The 16,335-nt window shown below is 41.6% G+C and overlaps 1 protein-coding gene across 2 annotated transcripts in view; it reads left to right on the forward strand.

Moving 5' to 3' along the window:
* The window catches only part of SLC35F3 (solute carrier family 35 member F3), a 201,928-nt gene that overhangs the window by 25,875 nt on the left and 159,718 nt on the right, over positions 1-16,335 (forward strand). The window contains exons 1-2 of one of the 2 annotated variants that reach the window (XM_030499628.1): positions 5,205-5,264; positions 5,550-5,779. The exons of the other annotated variant lie outside the window; for it this stretch is intronic. Of the exons in view, the coding sequence (XP_030355488.1) occupies positions 5,212-5,264; positions 5,550-5,779 (283 nt within the window). The 5' untranslated portion in view covers positions 5,205-5,211. Of the gene's footprint in view, positions 1-5,204; positions 5,265-5,549; positions 5,780-16,335 lie in introns of those variants that run through there. 2 annotated transcript variants of the gene reach the window in all.

Here is a 16,335-nt window from a genome sequence, read left to right on the forward strand (position 1 = left end):
TTTCTTTCTTCCTTCCTTCCTTCTTCTTTCTTCCTTCCTTCTTCTTTCTTTCCTTCCTTCTTTCCTTCCTTCCTTTCTTTCCTTCCTTCTTTCTTCCTTCCTTTTTCTTTCTTTCCTTCCTTCTTCTTTCTTTCCTTCCTTCTTCTTTCTTTTCCTTCCTTCCTTCTTCTTTCTTTCCTTCCTTCCTTCTTCTTTCTCTTCCTTCCTTCTTCTTTCTTTCCTTCCTTCCTTCTTCTTTCTTTCCTTCCTTCCTTCTTCTTTCTTTCCTTCCTTCCTTCTTCTTTCTTTCCTTCCTTCCTTCTTCTTTCTTTCCTTCCTTCCTTCTTTCTTTCCTCTTTCCTTCCTTCCTTCTTCTTTCCTTCCTTCCTTCCTTCTTCTTTCCTTCCTTCATTCCTTCTTCTTCCTTCCTTCTTCATTCCTTCTTCTTTCCTTCCTTCCTTCCTTCTTCTTTCCTTCCTGCCTTCTTCCCACCACGGGTTTTCAGGAGCTAGCCAGGGTAGATAGCTGTTACTATGACTTCCCCATCTTCCTTAATTCCGTGGTTCTTTGGCTTGCCTCTCAGCCAAACTCATGCAAAAAGGACAAACTAGGAATGATACACACAAAAAATACAGAAAACTTGCAAGACCAGTACCTACTCTTTCCTTAACCTCTGTTTTGTAGCCCATTATTTCTGGCACAAGTTTCTTGGAACGTCAGAAAGTGAAAGGATACCAAAGCTATGTAGAACACAGATTGAGATTCAAGCCTCTGGTACTTCTCAAAAATATGGGATATTGAAGAGGTCTGCTGTTCTGTATTTTCTGCCATTGATACCTCCTACAGTCCCTTCGGGGCCTCTTGCTGGACGAAGGTAATGTTACTATTTTTCTGCTCTTTGCATTTCATTTTTTTGATTTGAACTGGGAAAAGAGGCAATGGCAGGGCTCATACATCACCAAGACATGATAAGATGTCCTGAATTTTTTTTTCTGAGCTTATCGTTTAACAATGGATAGCAAAACAAAAAACAGGCCTATCTTCAAATCCAAATATAAGGGACTTCTATTTTCCACTGCCTGGCAAAGAAGAAACTGAACAGTTTATATCCAATTGCTTCAAAGTAGCAGATTAAAATCAGCTTTCTTTAAAGCAGCATACCTCCCCAGAACTGGGACACTGACATCAGCTTTCTATAAAGCTGCATACCTCCCCAGAACTGGGATGCTGACTCCAGGTGTCCCTTCCCAACTACAGCAGGGCAGGTACATTGTAATTTCCAGAGCTTTCCAGTTGCTCTCAGTAAGGAGTCATGTCGGAAATTCTGATGCTTCTTTGGTTTTGCCTGTGCATTGCAAGGGTCTCAGAACAACGTGGGAGCTCAAGTGAAAAATATGCTGCAACTTGTCTTAAATTCATCTGACTGCTCTCAAGCATAGTCCTGCCTCTACTTGAGAGGAAATGTGAGTTTGTTGAAGGTGATAGTGATTTTTGCTTACTATTCAGTCGGTGTATTTGGCCATGATCTCTACCTGCTCTATCGCTTTTTTTCTTGGTTCTCTGGTTTATTTAAACCATTTAAAGGTGGTTCTAAATATTTTAAAGCAAAAATGCAAGCAAAGATTACTCAGGATAGACTAGAAAGTTTCTAGCAATATATCTATATATTTTTTTTTTGTTGCCGATTCAAAATGTTTTGAATATGATATTATGTTCAAAGTTGCACTCCTATTTCAGTCTGAATACCATACTGCAATTAGTCCCACTGGTTGTGAGCTGAAGCCACTGTGGACATACAGTAGCACTATATGCCTGTGGCTGTCAAATTTGACCCCAGATAGAGAAAATTAATAGTTTTGCCATACAAGCATTTCCATATATTATATAGAAATTTTATCATGTATATTGTATTTCTGTCTAATATCCAAAAGCCCTTGGGGCAGGAACATGTGATAAATGGATAAGGTATGCACCTTCAGGCTAAGCATAAAAGTACTAAGCAGCAAGAACATAGATCAGCTCCAGAAGACGCAGCTGGAAGAGTATTGCTTAAGGAAGGAATTGGGTTTCTGGTGAAGACTTCAGTCCTGGGGATGACTTTTACAAACTGGAGAAAAGGGAACACATCAACTTCATGCTGTAGTTTCTGTGGTTGTGATTATTTGTTGCCTAATTATTTTTGCTACCTTAACCTTTCTACCGTCACTGTTCCTTTAAACATAAAATTCTTATCTTGAGATTCACTTGCTTTTCTCATTAAATGAGTAGTATTTTTGATAACTGTAAATTCTATCCCTGAGAAACTTTTGGCAAGCTACTATTGGTGGGAAGTGAAAATAAATACCATTTAAATTATATTTTCCTCTGACATGGCATCACATTGTAGACAACATAACATTAATATATCTTAATGGCTGTGCTTTTCAGAGCTGGCTATCAGTCAAGCGTATAATTTCATGTTGTCTGGAAAAAAATTAAAAAGTGTATCTAACAGGACAGAATAAAGTCACACCGCACCCTGGAATCAGTACTGATTTTCCCCTTGCTTACAGGACCCTGCCATTTTAAAAGATCTTACTGTTTCTTAATGTTCTGTGTTTGGATGGTTGTAGGTGTTTTATTAAAGCAATGGGTTAGTAAAGAGGTAGAAAAGCTGCTTATAGTGGCTCCAGCTTGGTGTTGCGAATCATGCTACATGGCTCAAACCTAAACTCTGAGCCAAATCCTCCTCCATTTTGTCCACAATTCCTTTAATAAGTATGTACTGCTTACCAAATGTTTATTTTGAACTTTTTTCTTGGTAGCATTGCTAGTATATTACAATATTTTCTCTCCTATTAAAAATCTTAAGCACCTCCATAAATCTACAAATTCCAAATAATATGAGAACCCACACTACATTTTTTAATGTCTGACGCCATATTGTAATGTCTCAGTTTTGGCTACAATGCTTAAACATAACTAAAATAATATATATACACAAATCTTTGCTTGCATTTCTCCAGTAGCTACTAGTTTTTAAAAAGAAACATCACTTACAGCAAGGTTTTACAAGATCCTAGGTACGTTGATGTTGCCTCTTCTTACACTTTTGAAATGTCATCCTAATTAAATGTTTCAGTGAACTTTAAAATTTTCACCCCCTTGCATTTTTTTTCTCTCTCACAAAGATGCGTGCTCACATCAAACTCATCAGCACTGCCACAAAAACTGTCCCATGTCACTTGCCTGTACGACAGGAGAAAGTATTAACACCCATCCATCATTTCATTTATACCTTGAAACGACAGCAGCTGGGAAAGAATAAAACAGGAGGAAAACAATCTCTATTGGACAGAGGAATGAGATGGTTGTGGTATATTAAAGTGGAGATGTGTGTAATATAGGCAGCTAAATACATCAGTGATGGAGGCAAATTTTCTAGTCTGCACCAGCCCATGCCCAGAGGTAAGTGAGCGCTCAGCAGGTGTCACTACTCAGCTGGTAAACAATGCTGCTTGCTTGGTTGTGGGAACCTTTGCTTGCACTGGGACTCAGAACTTTATACTGTTTTCTCATGCCAATGTGAATTAATCCTGTATGGAGAACAGACTTACATTTCTGGACCTATATTATGTTGGGTTTAGTACTCTTTGAAAATATTTACCTGTATATAATGGAGGAATTTGACACTAGATAGGTACATGCAATATTACAGGCAATTCTCAGATGTAATCTTATCCTTGTCCATCACTTAAAGCCAAAGAGAGCATGGGCTCTGCATATGGAATGATGCTGGACTTCAGAGGTCTGACTGAAAAAGTTTAATCCCATTCATGCCTGTTGTTATCTCTCCTCCTGCCCTGAATGCCCTAAGAGACTTAAGCCAATAATCAGTATTCATAGATATAGTGAGCATTGTGTTTTCATCCTCTCATCTTAACCTAAATCATCCTCCTGCGTTGGTTTGTGTACCCCACAAGGACCTCTGTCACTTTGCTGGTTGGCCGCATCAAAGGCCTGCCAGTTGCTCTCTGCTTGGTCCACTTGCTGTCCACCTGTACTACACTTTGGAACTGACCTCCTCAGCCACAAACATTTTCACTTTCACAGGCTCAAATTAAAGGGTGCATAGGAAAGAAATAGATTTAGTGTGTTATATAGTATATGTGTGTTTAAGATGGTAATTTGTTTGGCTTTTCATCTGCTGGAGATTTTTTACTTTCTGTTAAGGGTGCATTGATCCTGTAACATTACCTTCAGTGGTAGTGAAAGGTTGCGTTTAACTGATCCCAGCTTGCTTGCACATTCAATACCTTGGTGTTGAATGTAATGTTCCAGGTAAACTGAGCTTGTGCAGTGCTGAAGTGCGGAAAGGGAACAGTTCTTTCTCCTTGAACTTCATCATCTTTTTCCCTGAGACACATACATGTACACAAAAATTTCTTTAACTTCAACTAACACTACTTACAGGTTATTGAATTTCATCTAGTCTGTCAGATTTTAAATGTTTGTTTGTGAATGTGGGTGTTTGTACAAGGTACACATCTATGCTTCCACATTTATTTATTGCTGAGCTGCATCTTTTCCACTTAAGTTAGGTGGTGTGCTTGAAAACAAATAGTTCAAAAACGTTGCTTGATGTAAGGTCAGGTGCCTGCAGACCTGTTCCATCGCTCCTTCAGAGGGACGCCGCCCACGAACGAGGCACCCATCGCCAGAGCCGCGCTGCTCCGGACGGCCGCGCTCCGAGCACCCAAGCGGAGGCCGCCCCACCGGCGGCCCGAGACCAGCACAGGAGCGGGAACGGCCGCCCCTCGCCCGAGCAGGGAGCAGGCGGGCTCGCCAGAGGAGCCGAGGCCTGCCCCCGCCCCGGCTTACGGGCCGCCCGCCAGGGGGCGAGCGCTACGGGCGGCCGGCGGCGGCGGGGCCGCGGGGGCTCCCCCTATTGGCGACCGACGGCAACGCGCGGGGTGGGGGGCGCGGAAGCGCGCCCGGCCGGCCCCCGTCGCCGGCGCTTCGCAGGCGGCAGCGCCTCGGAAGCGGCAGTGGCGGTCCGCCCGGCTCCCTGCCCTGCTTGCCTCTCCCGCTGGGAGCCAGCTGCCAGCCCGGGCACCTTCTGCAGCGGGGGACTACTGCCTCCCTGCTCTCTCCTCTTCTTCCTTCCTTTCCACCTCTTCCCCGGCCGGTGAGCGCCGCCGGCTCGCCCCACCGTGAAGTCTGGGCGCCCCCCAGCCATCGCTGCTGCTCCCCATGGGGATCCGGGAGTTCCCCAACGGCTCCGCGCGGGGCAAAGCCGCCACCCTGTGAGTACCGCTGCGGGGCCGGGCGGGCGGGGCGGGGACGGGGACACCCCCACCCCAGCTCACCTCACCCCACCCCACCTTAGCCGGCGGCGGCCGCCCGCCCGCTCCCGGGGTTCGCTCCGGCGGAGGGCGGCAAGGAAAGTTGCCGGTGCCGCTGCCGCCGGTCCGCTTCACCTGCTGGCGGAGGTCCCGCCGCTAACTTCGCCCTCGGGCCGGGGGCAGGGCGGCGGCGCTGGCAGCTGCGGTTCCCCGTTCCCCCGCTGACGCCCCTCTCCCGGCCCGCAGCGGCATGCGGCGCTCCCCCGATGTCAGCCCCCGGCGGCTGTCCGACATTAGCCCGCAGCTGCGGCAGGCTGAAGTACCTGGTGGTGGACGAGGCATCAAAGAGGACTTGAAGTGGTCCCGCTCCGTGGAGGACCTCACCAGCGCGTCCGTGGGGCTCACCTCCATCGAGGAGCGGATCCTCCGCATCACAGGCTATTACGGCTACCAGCCCTGGGCCGCCAGCTACAAACGTGAGTCCTCGGCACGGCCGGGCGGTGGGGGGGGGCTGCGAGGAGCGGAACGAGCACTGGGGCTTTGCGCGGGGTCACCCCGGCCCGGAGCCGGCTGATGAGTGCGGGTTCGAGGGCCTGATCGCTTTACCTCTGGGAGAAACTCGCCCCGTGGAAGTGGTCTCACTCTGCGAAGAATTCCGTGTCCGTGCTGCGTTAGTCGTTAGGCAGTTGCTGGCTTACAGGAGTAGAGTGTTAAGAATCACAACAGCTAAATTCTGCTAAGAAAATAGGTCAAATATTTGTCTTAGTGTTGGCAGACACACTTAGTGGTGCTGATTAGAGTGTTTGTGGACAGCTGTGTAAAAGCCCTAGCACTTTCATGCACACACTGTTTTCACAGGTAGTGCATTCAGAGGCATCTTTCTGTTGGTTTAGCGGTCTGTCAGATTTTCACAGCACTTGATCTGAATATTATATCTTTTCTTATGTCAAGTGGAACTGCTTCTTCCCTATGCTTGCACTTGAGAAAGAAACTTGCTATGATATCAGTATGAAGAGAGACAGTGGAGCTGTATTCCTCCACATGATTTACAAAGGAAGTGATACCTTGAGTGGCTGTAATATATCAACTAGTATATTTGTGTGTAACGCCCTATTTCTTGTCCATCGTTCATCACGATGATGGCAACTGCATGAATTTACAAGTTCTAAGTGTAATTTACCAACTAACTGAAGTAATAAAAATATTTTGGTTGTCTTAATGTTGTTTGTAACATCACAGGGGGTTTTGCTGTAAAAAGGATTGTGCTGTAACAGAAATCATTGCTTTACAAGGAAGACTGGCTCTGATAAAGTGATTGTTTTTACGATGTTCTTTCGTAAGTAGTAAGTGTAAGCGTTCTGAAATACTTACTCTTGGATTATCTTTTTGTCAGTGTGCTTATAAGGGAAGAAAATACTACAAGAAAGCATGGTACACAGTACTAGTTCATTTTTTCTGTGGCGAGGAGCCACTCCTGGTTGCCTGATAATAGGACTTTACTAGTAAATATTCTAATACTTCTTCTGTAAGAGCCTTTTTATTTTTTCTTTTTTGACTGCAGTTTATGGCAGAAATATCTGTTATTTGTTACTTTACTCACAGGGAATATGGGATTTCTCTAAAAGCAATTCCATTGCCTAGAATGGGACCGTTCTTGAAAGTAATGCTTATTCAGGTCAGTTTTCAGGATCAGTTCATATGCTGGATGCCAGGCTGAGTTGGATTTTAGTGTTTCTGTCTGACAGCGTGACTAATAGTCCAGCTGAAGTCACACTGAGCTGCTATGGCTGAACTTCCTGAAATAATAAAGGTCATGCTGGCTCCTCAATTATATCCTATTTGTTCGAAATTTATAACTGTCTGAAAAAGTTAATTGCAAGCTTAAGCCTGCTATTCTAGTTGTATTTTTCTCTCATAGCTCGTTCTGAACAACGAAATTACATACTTGAGTTGTAATGGTGGGGGATAAATATACAAAGTGTCTGAGTTTCATAAATGTATGTCTAAAAATAATAGGTTATGTGAAGTCATTGCCAATTTAAAATCTGACTTGCTAGGAATGAGAAAGAACACACAGAAGAAAAGACCCCATCTCCCTAGCTGGGATAATAAGGCATGGCTGAAGCAGAGATGTGTTGGTCTGCATCAGCTGAATAGCTGATTGAATGCATGTAAATGGGGTAGATTCATGGAAAAGTGGGAAGTCAACTCTACTTTGAAACCCCTTTGAATACTCCTTCGAGCTGGGCTTAAGCCCAGTTTTGGGATATGGACTTTCTGTGTGACTTTCCAGTTAGAAATTGGCCTAAGAAGTTGTGAATAAACAATTTTTATAAAGTTTTAGATTGCATCCTGGGTATGTTTTGTCATCTTACTTCTGCATGCTTGTACACATTTAGGTGCTGTTGGCACTATGAGTATAATTATGGAGTACATTTACAATGGACCTGCTTTCTGGAAAATAAGTCTGTAATCTAGTCTGATCTAGAGTTGGTCTCTCTCAGTGACATTCTTTTTATTGTACCTAAATCACTTGTAGGGCAAGATCTGTTGTGTTGGTTTGTTGGGGGTTTTTTTCACATTGAAGTGTAATTCTCTCATACTTTATGTAGGACTGTTTGTATAGATAATTATCGTATATGTATCTATGTATGTATGTATGTGTAAAGTTGTTTGAGACATTCAGGACATTTTGCGAGTTTTTTTTTTTTAACAAAACTCCACGAGGGAAACTAGCAGAGAGAATCAGGGATAGTGTTGACCCATGACCCCCAAAACTTGCTTGGAGACTATTTTTGTTGTGCTAAAAACTTGACTGTTTAAAACATACTGGGATACCTCAAGGTTATGTACCAAGTCCAGTATTTAATATATTTATAAATTAGATGGAAAGAGAGGAGGAAGAAGTGAAAATTTGCTGAAGACATAAACTGATGTGGATTGGACAGAATGAGAAAGGACTTATCATTACTCAAGGGAGACCTGACCCAGCCAGGTGAATAGGCCAGATGTCAACAGATGACATTCAATTATTACAAATAAAAGCCTCACGTTTCCTGAAAATGTTAAAACTACCTGCAGAATTTCACATGATCACATCAGCTGCTAAGAGGGAATAGTTTGTGACTGTACACAGCTCAGGGAAGACCTCTGCTGTTTGACTGCACTTGCAAACTAGATTTTAGGAACTGGAATAATATAATGTACTGCCTGTGTTATGATGCTTTCAGAGAATTTAGTGGTACAGCCTAGTGAAATACTGTGTAATATTGGTTATCTCTCAAAAAAGATTACAGAAGGCTCTGAGATGAGTAAGGAGAAAGAGTACAGGCATTCTGTAAAGAATCTCAAGAGTTTGGCTGTTTACCTTAAAAAGGTTGAAACAAAAGTATGGAAGGTACTGGGCACATATTGCTCAGGCAGATAGAGAGTTTTCCTTCTTATCGTGTTACAAGAGAAAAACAGGTGGACAGTCAGTGAAGGTGAAAAGCCACCAATTAAAAAACTGATGGGAAAAAGAAACGGTTTTTAAGAAAACAATGCAATTTGTTCTTGGGATTGGGAATTCAAGGGCTTGTAATTGATAGCAGTGACTGTAATAAATTGAAACATATTGGAGAGAATATTCAGAATTCAGAATTATTCAGAAAATTATTCAGAATTCAAAGCTTGATTATTCAGAATTAGGGCTGGGAGGGGGCTGCTTCTTGAGGATTTGTTGTGCTTCCCTCTGTAGTATCTGCCTACCTTCAGAAAGAGGGATAGGATTGTGTTTAGGCCTGATCCAATCTGGCAGTTCTTATTTTTCTGAAATTCTAACTATTGATTTCAGGGTAACTAATTATGTGAATAACTGCTCTCCAGTCTAAATCCAATATTCGTATTTGTCCCATGGGGACTATTCTGCAGCATCTGATTTGATTTCTCAAATGCAAAGGGCAGAGGAGAAGAAACACATGTAAGATGAGGTCGGATTGTAGAGTCATACTCTGATGCAGCTATGTTAATAACAAAGCTTAATGTTTGTGAAATCCTAGTTGTCAACAAGAGGTACTGACTTTTAAAATTTTTTAAATTAACACAAAGGGATTAAAGAGTTTAATTAAAGAAAAACAAATCAAAAAAACCCAAAAAACCCCCAAAAATGAAACACCGCAAAATCTGTAGATCCCAGTGACAGCCTTTTGTTTTGCATGGAGATGAAACCATTATTAAGGCTGTATTAGCAGTGCTGTTCTCTTCCATGAAGGTTAAGTAAATTATCATGATTTCCACCTCTAAAAGCTTATGACTTCAGTTTAATAGCAAGTTTGGAGGTGAACAGACATATTTTAAGTTTCCACTTCACGCAGTTATCAGAAGGAATTAGGTTGCTAGATATTTTTAGAAGTGTAGTCCCTAGGAGCTTTACTGTACTTGAGAAATACAGGTGTCACTAAACTCTTGAATCGTCTTGCTGAGCAGTACGGAAGACTTGTCTATTTTAATTATTGTAGCAAGTGATAGGGCCCTTGTTTCCACATGAAGTGTGCACAGCTAGCACCTTTGCTAAACATTAATTTTTCTCTACATTAACTAGGTCTGTTTTGTGGTGATTCAATATCACACTCTGTCATTATGTGATTAGTATTTTAAAGACATTCATGTGGGCTTGAGACAACTATCCCTTTTTTACAATCTTTGCCTCTTCCTACAGATCACCTGCTTCTACTCCTTGTTTAAGAATAGAATTTTTCTTCTAAACAGGGACTTTGAAATACCTTTAGCATGTGTTCCTAAATACAGACTTGTTATGGATAAATCAGGATTACATGGGGTCCCTCCCTCCTTTTAGATGTCCAAGAGACCACCTGGCCTCCCACTTTTATTCACTTACTTTCTTTGTGTGCTTACAGATGTTATTCTGTAACCTGCAGAAAAAGTACTTTTAGATCCTCTCAATTCTATTTCGTAGGAATTGACCACAGTTTGTGGTGCGTGGCTTGTGAGCATGCATTTCTATGAGACTTTGACCTTATGAATAATTCCAGGTTGTTCCAGTGATGACTTTTAAGTGGCATACTGTTGCTCAGGTGAAAAGGAAAGATTGCATCCAGTAACTAAAGTTCACTGGCTTTTCTCCTCCCTGCTACTTTAAATGTTATCTTCCTATTTTTACTGTGTCCTCGTAGTTATTTCAACATTAATAAAATAAACCATAGAGTTGTAATGTCCAGAATTTCAATGTAGTACAATCCAGCATGTCGCATAGTAGGTCTTGACCTGGACATGGAATTTAAGTGCCATCACCACTACGAGTAATATATTGGAACACACTGGCTTACAAATACCCTGAGCATTGCTCAGAAAGCATAATTGTCTGAGTATGAAAATGCCCCAGTGACTGAACTTTGATAGTCTTTCAAGGTAGTAGTTCAGTGTTGGTTTTAGCTAATTAAAAGTATGAGCATTGTACCCTTGTAAATGTTGGAGCACCAGTTATACAGCTAAAGACAAGTGCTTCCAGCTGATCCTCGATGTTCTTTCTTGTGATCTGCTTTTAATGTGACATTGAATGCTGTAACTTTCACACTGACTAAAGGCAAATCCAGTGGGGATATGAATCAGGGTAAAATTATTAATGCTTGAAATTGGTGCAAATTTGCATATTTTCATCCGAGCAAAAATTTAACATATTTTTTTGAGGTGATATACAGGAATCTTCAGAAGTTCAAAGCCAGAAACTGAAGCGTATTGGTTTCCCTGCGGAAAACCATTTTCAGGCCAGCTGTAAGCAATTAATTTAAAATGGATTACTTGCTTTCCCATACATAAATACTGAATGTAATGCTCTTACAACTAATGCAAGACTTGGTGGTGTTCATGTTGCTGTTCCTGTGGTCAAATGATTATCTTGCAAAGTGAGAATCTTGCTTTTCAGGTGAACACACGGAATAACCTCTAGATGTCTTATTCTGGCAGAGAAACTCACATAGCTGCCCAGGGTCAATCTACAGGTCACACCCCCTATCCTCTCCCCTTACCCCCCAAAACTTAGAAGACAAGTGAAAATATGTGCTTTATTTCTTATTTTCTTTTTTTTTTCTTTCCTTTTTTTTTTTTTTTTTTCCCCCAGCTAGGCTTATGGTGCCTGAAGGCCTGATTAATTTTTATTTTTTTTCATGCTCTTCATTGCCAATACTAACATAACTAATTGTTATGCTAGCAAGAAAAGCTAAGAAAACATGGTAACTCCTACAGGTGAAATAAAGCAATGGTAATGAATTGCATAGCAGAATTAAAAGTTCCGTAGCATTATTGTTTCACATGTCAGCTATAGTTGTCTGCTGCAACATAAACTTACATGCGGTTGTACACAAACCAGGGACACTACTGATTTATATCCACAGGACAGCTCACAAAAGCTTGAAAAGCCATTTCCCTGTATACTCATTGTAACAGAAACAGTCTCTTAAAATATTTCAGAGACCTAATCATAAATCTGCAGTGGATGTCCCAGAATATTACAGGAGATGTTTCTCTTTAGAAAGGGAACCCATTGGCCCCTGTGGGCTTGAAATCTTTGACTGGTCTTCCAACTGAGAATGAGTATGGAGTAGCCCAACCTGGCCATGGGAGACAATGCAGAGGAGGTTTGGAATACTAGTCAGCTGCAAAGATACCTCATAAATATTTAAAGAAATAGGGAGATTGAAATATAGCCAGCCTTTCAGAAGTTTCTTTTTCAAGACAATTCCAATGGAGAAGAGACATTAGAGTTCTTTGGCTTTTGACAGGTAGAAAGAAAAGTATTTTTTGGACAATGCTAAGCAGAAATCTGGTTCCTGTTACAACACAGAGCTTCATTAATAACAAATTTTAAGTTTTAAATTGCTTGCTGGGAAGCCAAGCAAATTGTAATTTAAACTGGTTTACTAAACATTTTGAATCGTTTAGTAAATATTTAGTAAATGATAAATGTTTAGTGAACATTTAGTAACCTGTTTACTAAACAAATTAACTGTGTAGGCTTAAGTAACCACCACTTTTAACTAGGCAGCTGGCGAAGTATTTTATAGTTTGTATCTAGTTTTCACAGCGAAGAAACTGAAAATATCCACCTAGAAATAGTCCTGCTTTTTTTTTTTCGTTTGCTTCCTGTTTAAACGAATTAATTGGTTGCTTTCAACTTTTTTTTTTTCAGTGCAGCTTTCATCTACTGTACACCATTTATGCAAAACAGTCCGTGGGACAGCAATTAGGGGTTTGTTGGCTTCCAGCATTCATTTTATACCTTTCACAAACTTCATCATTGAATGTTGTTATTTTGGGAGAATATACCACCGAAGTCTCCATAGTAAAAACCTACTACTAAAGTTAGTTGTATGACCTTGTAAAGTCAGGGCCTATATTAACAGTTTTGAAGGAGAGTGTTACCCAGCATTTGAGGCTCCTTTCACTGGTGAACTGTATTTTTTTTTTTTTTTAAATAGAGATGTGAATGTGTTCACTAATCAATGCGTTGAATCCATAAGAATGGATTGTGGCTAAAACCACAGATTACTCTGTATTGATATGGAATAATGAGGAAGTAAGCTAATTTGCTAAAGAAGAATTTGGAGACTATCATCAAGAATTATGAACAAATGCTTATTTTTGGAACTATCTTTATTGGAGGCCCTTTGTCAGAGTGCATGTCTGTAATAGTTCTGGAGTGTACTGTGTGGCGTATATTTGCAACTTAAATCAATGATTTGTTTAATAAGAGCAATTAGTTGCATAAGATAATGGCATTGGAATCTGACTGCAAAGTCTGTGCTTGTCTACGGTAATATCAGATGCCGTTGTGTAACTGGAGTGTTACTGAAACACACAGCCACAAAAGGACAAAGACTCGTGGTCCCAGATGTTTGTCCCTCTTGAAATTGCTTAGTGCATCACCAGCAAAGCTCATTTGCCTAATAATTAATTTAATCAGGTTCCGGTTCATATCAGGGCTGTCTTCAAAGTGATGTTTTGTTCCCTAATTTCTCTTTAATGTAATAAGGTGTTTGTGTTTCATGTTCCTGGTGCAAATCAGAAGCTGCTGATAATTGATGCCATTTACTTGAGGTCAAATAAGCCTCTAGATAAAGAGAGGGTTGGAAAAGTTACATACAGACAACTTTAGCTCTTTGCCAAAATGGCCTTCTCTGGAGCAACTGAGGTTGTAGTTCTGCTGCTTTCTTTCTAATGGAAGCTGAAGCCACAGACTTTCCACTATTGCTAGTGAATTATGACTACTTTGAGAACAGTAATACAATAAGCATTTATGTTTCAAGAAATAAATTTATCTGCAGATCATGGTTTCTACCTAGGGAATAGCTAGTCATAGAATCATAAAATGGTTAGGTTTGGAAGGGACCTTAAATATCATCTAGTTCCAGCACCCCTGCTGTGTGCAGGGACACCTTCCACTAGACCAGGTTGCTCAAAGCCCCATCCAACTTGGCCTTGAACACTTCCAGGGATGGGGCATCCGCAGCTTCTCTGGGCAACCTGTTCCAGTGCCTCACCACCCTCACAGTAAAGAACTTTTCCTGATATCTAAATCTGCTCTCTTTAGTTTAAAACCATTCCCCCTTTTCTATCCCTACATGCCCTTATAAAAAGTTCCTTTCTAGCTTTCTTGTAGGGCCTCTACACTGGAAGTACTACACAGTACAGGAAGGCTGCTGTAAGGTCTCCCCTGAGTCTTCTCTTCTGCAGGCTAAACAAGCCCAGTTCTCTCAGCCTGTCTTTATAGGAGAGGTGCTTCAGTCCTCTGATCATCTTTGTGGCCCTACTCTGGACACACTCCAACAGGTCCATATCCCTCTTATACTGGGGGCCCCAGAGCTGGATGCGGTTCTCCAGGGGTCTCATGAGTGCAGTAGAGGTGGAGAATCACCTCCTTTGACCTGCTGGTCACGCTTCTTTTGATGCAGCCCAGGATACGGTTGGCTTTCTGGGCTGCGAGCGCACACTGCCGGCTCATGTTGAGCTTCTTGTCAAACCAACTCTCCCAACTCCTTCTCTGCAGGGCTGCTCTCTACCCATTCTTCACACAACCTGTAGCTGTGCCTGGGATTGCCCCAACCCAGGTGCAGGACCATGTACTTCGCATTGTTGAACTTCATGAGGTTGGCATTGGCCCACCTCTCAAGCATGTCAAGATTCCTCTGGATGACACCCCTTCCCTCCAGTGTATCAACCAAACCACGTAGTTTAGTGTCATTAGCAAACTTGCTGAGGGTGCCGTCAATCCCACTGTCCATGACTGTGTGGCTGACAAAGATGTTAAACAGTGCTGGTGCCAATAATGACCCCTCAGGAACTTGGTACTTGTTCCACTTGTCACTGGTCTCCACGTTCCCCATCAAGCCCTCCTTGTTGGTGAGAACCTTCATGCCATATATCTTCTTGTGGAACCTGCTTCCCTGAGTATTTTTGATTACCTTATTATCTTCACTTAGCACATTATTTCATTCCTCAGCACATCTGTGGAAGAAAAAAGATGCTGTGATTGACGGAAGGCCACAGAGAAGTGTTTATGAACCACTCCTTGAAGCATGACATAGATAGGAGGCATGTGGGGGTGGTGTTCCTTGGTTTAATTTTCTTTAAACTTTGTCAAGCTTGTGCTGCACTCAGCCAGCTCCCCTTATAAAAAAAGTGCATCTAAGTGGTTTCACACACCTCTATTTTTCTCCTGAACTTGAGGGCCTTGTGATGTTCATTTTTGTACCAAATAGGCCTTATTTTGCTTCCTGTCTTTTTGTTTTCATGAGTGTACCCGGCAAATGTAAGAACTGGGCTTTTTTTAATTTTCCTGAGAAAAGCTATTTCACTAGTGTAAGAATTTAGGTGGCCTCCCATTTAGAAAAATAAGGATGACATCACTTAGCCAACAGGATATATTAACTCAGCAAGCCAGTCATACGAGGCAAGGAAATTTGAATCTTTGAGTTTCTCCAGGACAAGAGCCTGTAACTGGCTGCTAGTGAAATAATAAGGCCTTGATCTTGCGCTTAAATACTCTTTTTGCTTTGCCGTAACTGGTCCCCATGCAATAGTTTGTGAAAATGGGCCTTATGTGTCCAAAGAGAGCAACCATATTTTCAGTTTTGAAGAGTGGTGCAAAGTTCTGCTAGTCCCACTGCGATATAAATGATAGATGGGAAAGCTAATCTGATAGTGACAACCCAAAGAGTTTTATCTTTTTTTCCTTTACATTTATATTGGAAATAGCACAGATTGGATACTTTTCCTCACTAGCTCTTCTTCACACCAGCTAAGGTACCAAACTAGCATGAAAGTGGAGCTTGTACACTGTCCCATGTATGCTAGAGTATGCCAAGTCATTTGACTCTTAAACTAGTAGCTGTGCTGTTTGTGAGCCCTGTGGCAGTCTAAGGGCTCTACCTCATCCAGAGTATCTTGATCTTGCTTTGGCTTTGCCAGATCCACGCAGTTGTATGAACAGAGCACAGGCTTGTGCTGAGATGGGAAGTGAACCAAGAATCTGCCTCTTCAGAGATGGTGTGCTTCCGTGTGGGTGATGATGTTTTCCTCATGGTCATGTCCTGAAAGCCTGGAGTTGACTTTTTCAAACAGTAACTTGTATCCAGACAATGTGGTTTATTGGGTGTTCTGTAGGGATTATCTGCTTGCCAATTTTTGCTCTAGCTGAAATACTCAGTGTCAGGATTAACATCAACCATGCAGTGTTTACACCATGAAACAGGAAATACATCTTCATGGCTTTATGATTCTGTTGGCTCTTGTGCTCACCTTATGCAGTGTCTTTTGAAAGCTTTGAGACTAATTTACTAAAATATGAAGCCATCTGTACTAGTATTTGTTTGGGCAAACTAATATGGTAATATTCTTATGGTAATGGTGTTTAATTTTCCAGTTTAGACATTAGCTACTGCTTATGGTTTTGGGTAGCACTTTCCATATAACAGAAATTAGTAATAGAAAACATATTGTTCCTTTTATTTTTGCTGAAATTATATTTTGTTGTATAGCA

Source organism: Strigops habroptila, chromosome 10 (assembly GCF_004027225.2).
Source record: "Strigops habroptila isolate Jane chromosome 10, bStrHab1.2.pri, whole genome shotgun sequence".
NCBI lineage: Eukaryota > Metazoa > Chordata > Aves > Psittaciformes > Psittacidae > Strigops > Strigops habroptila.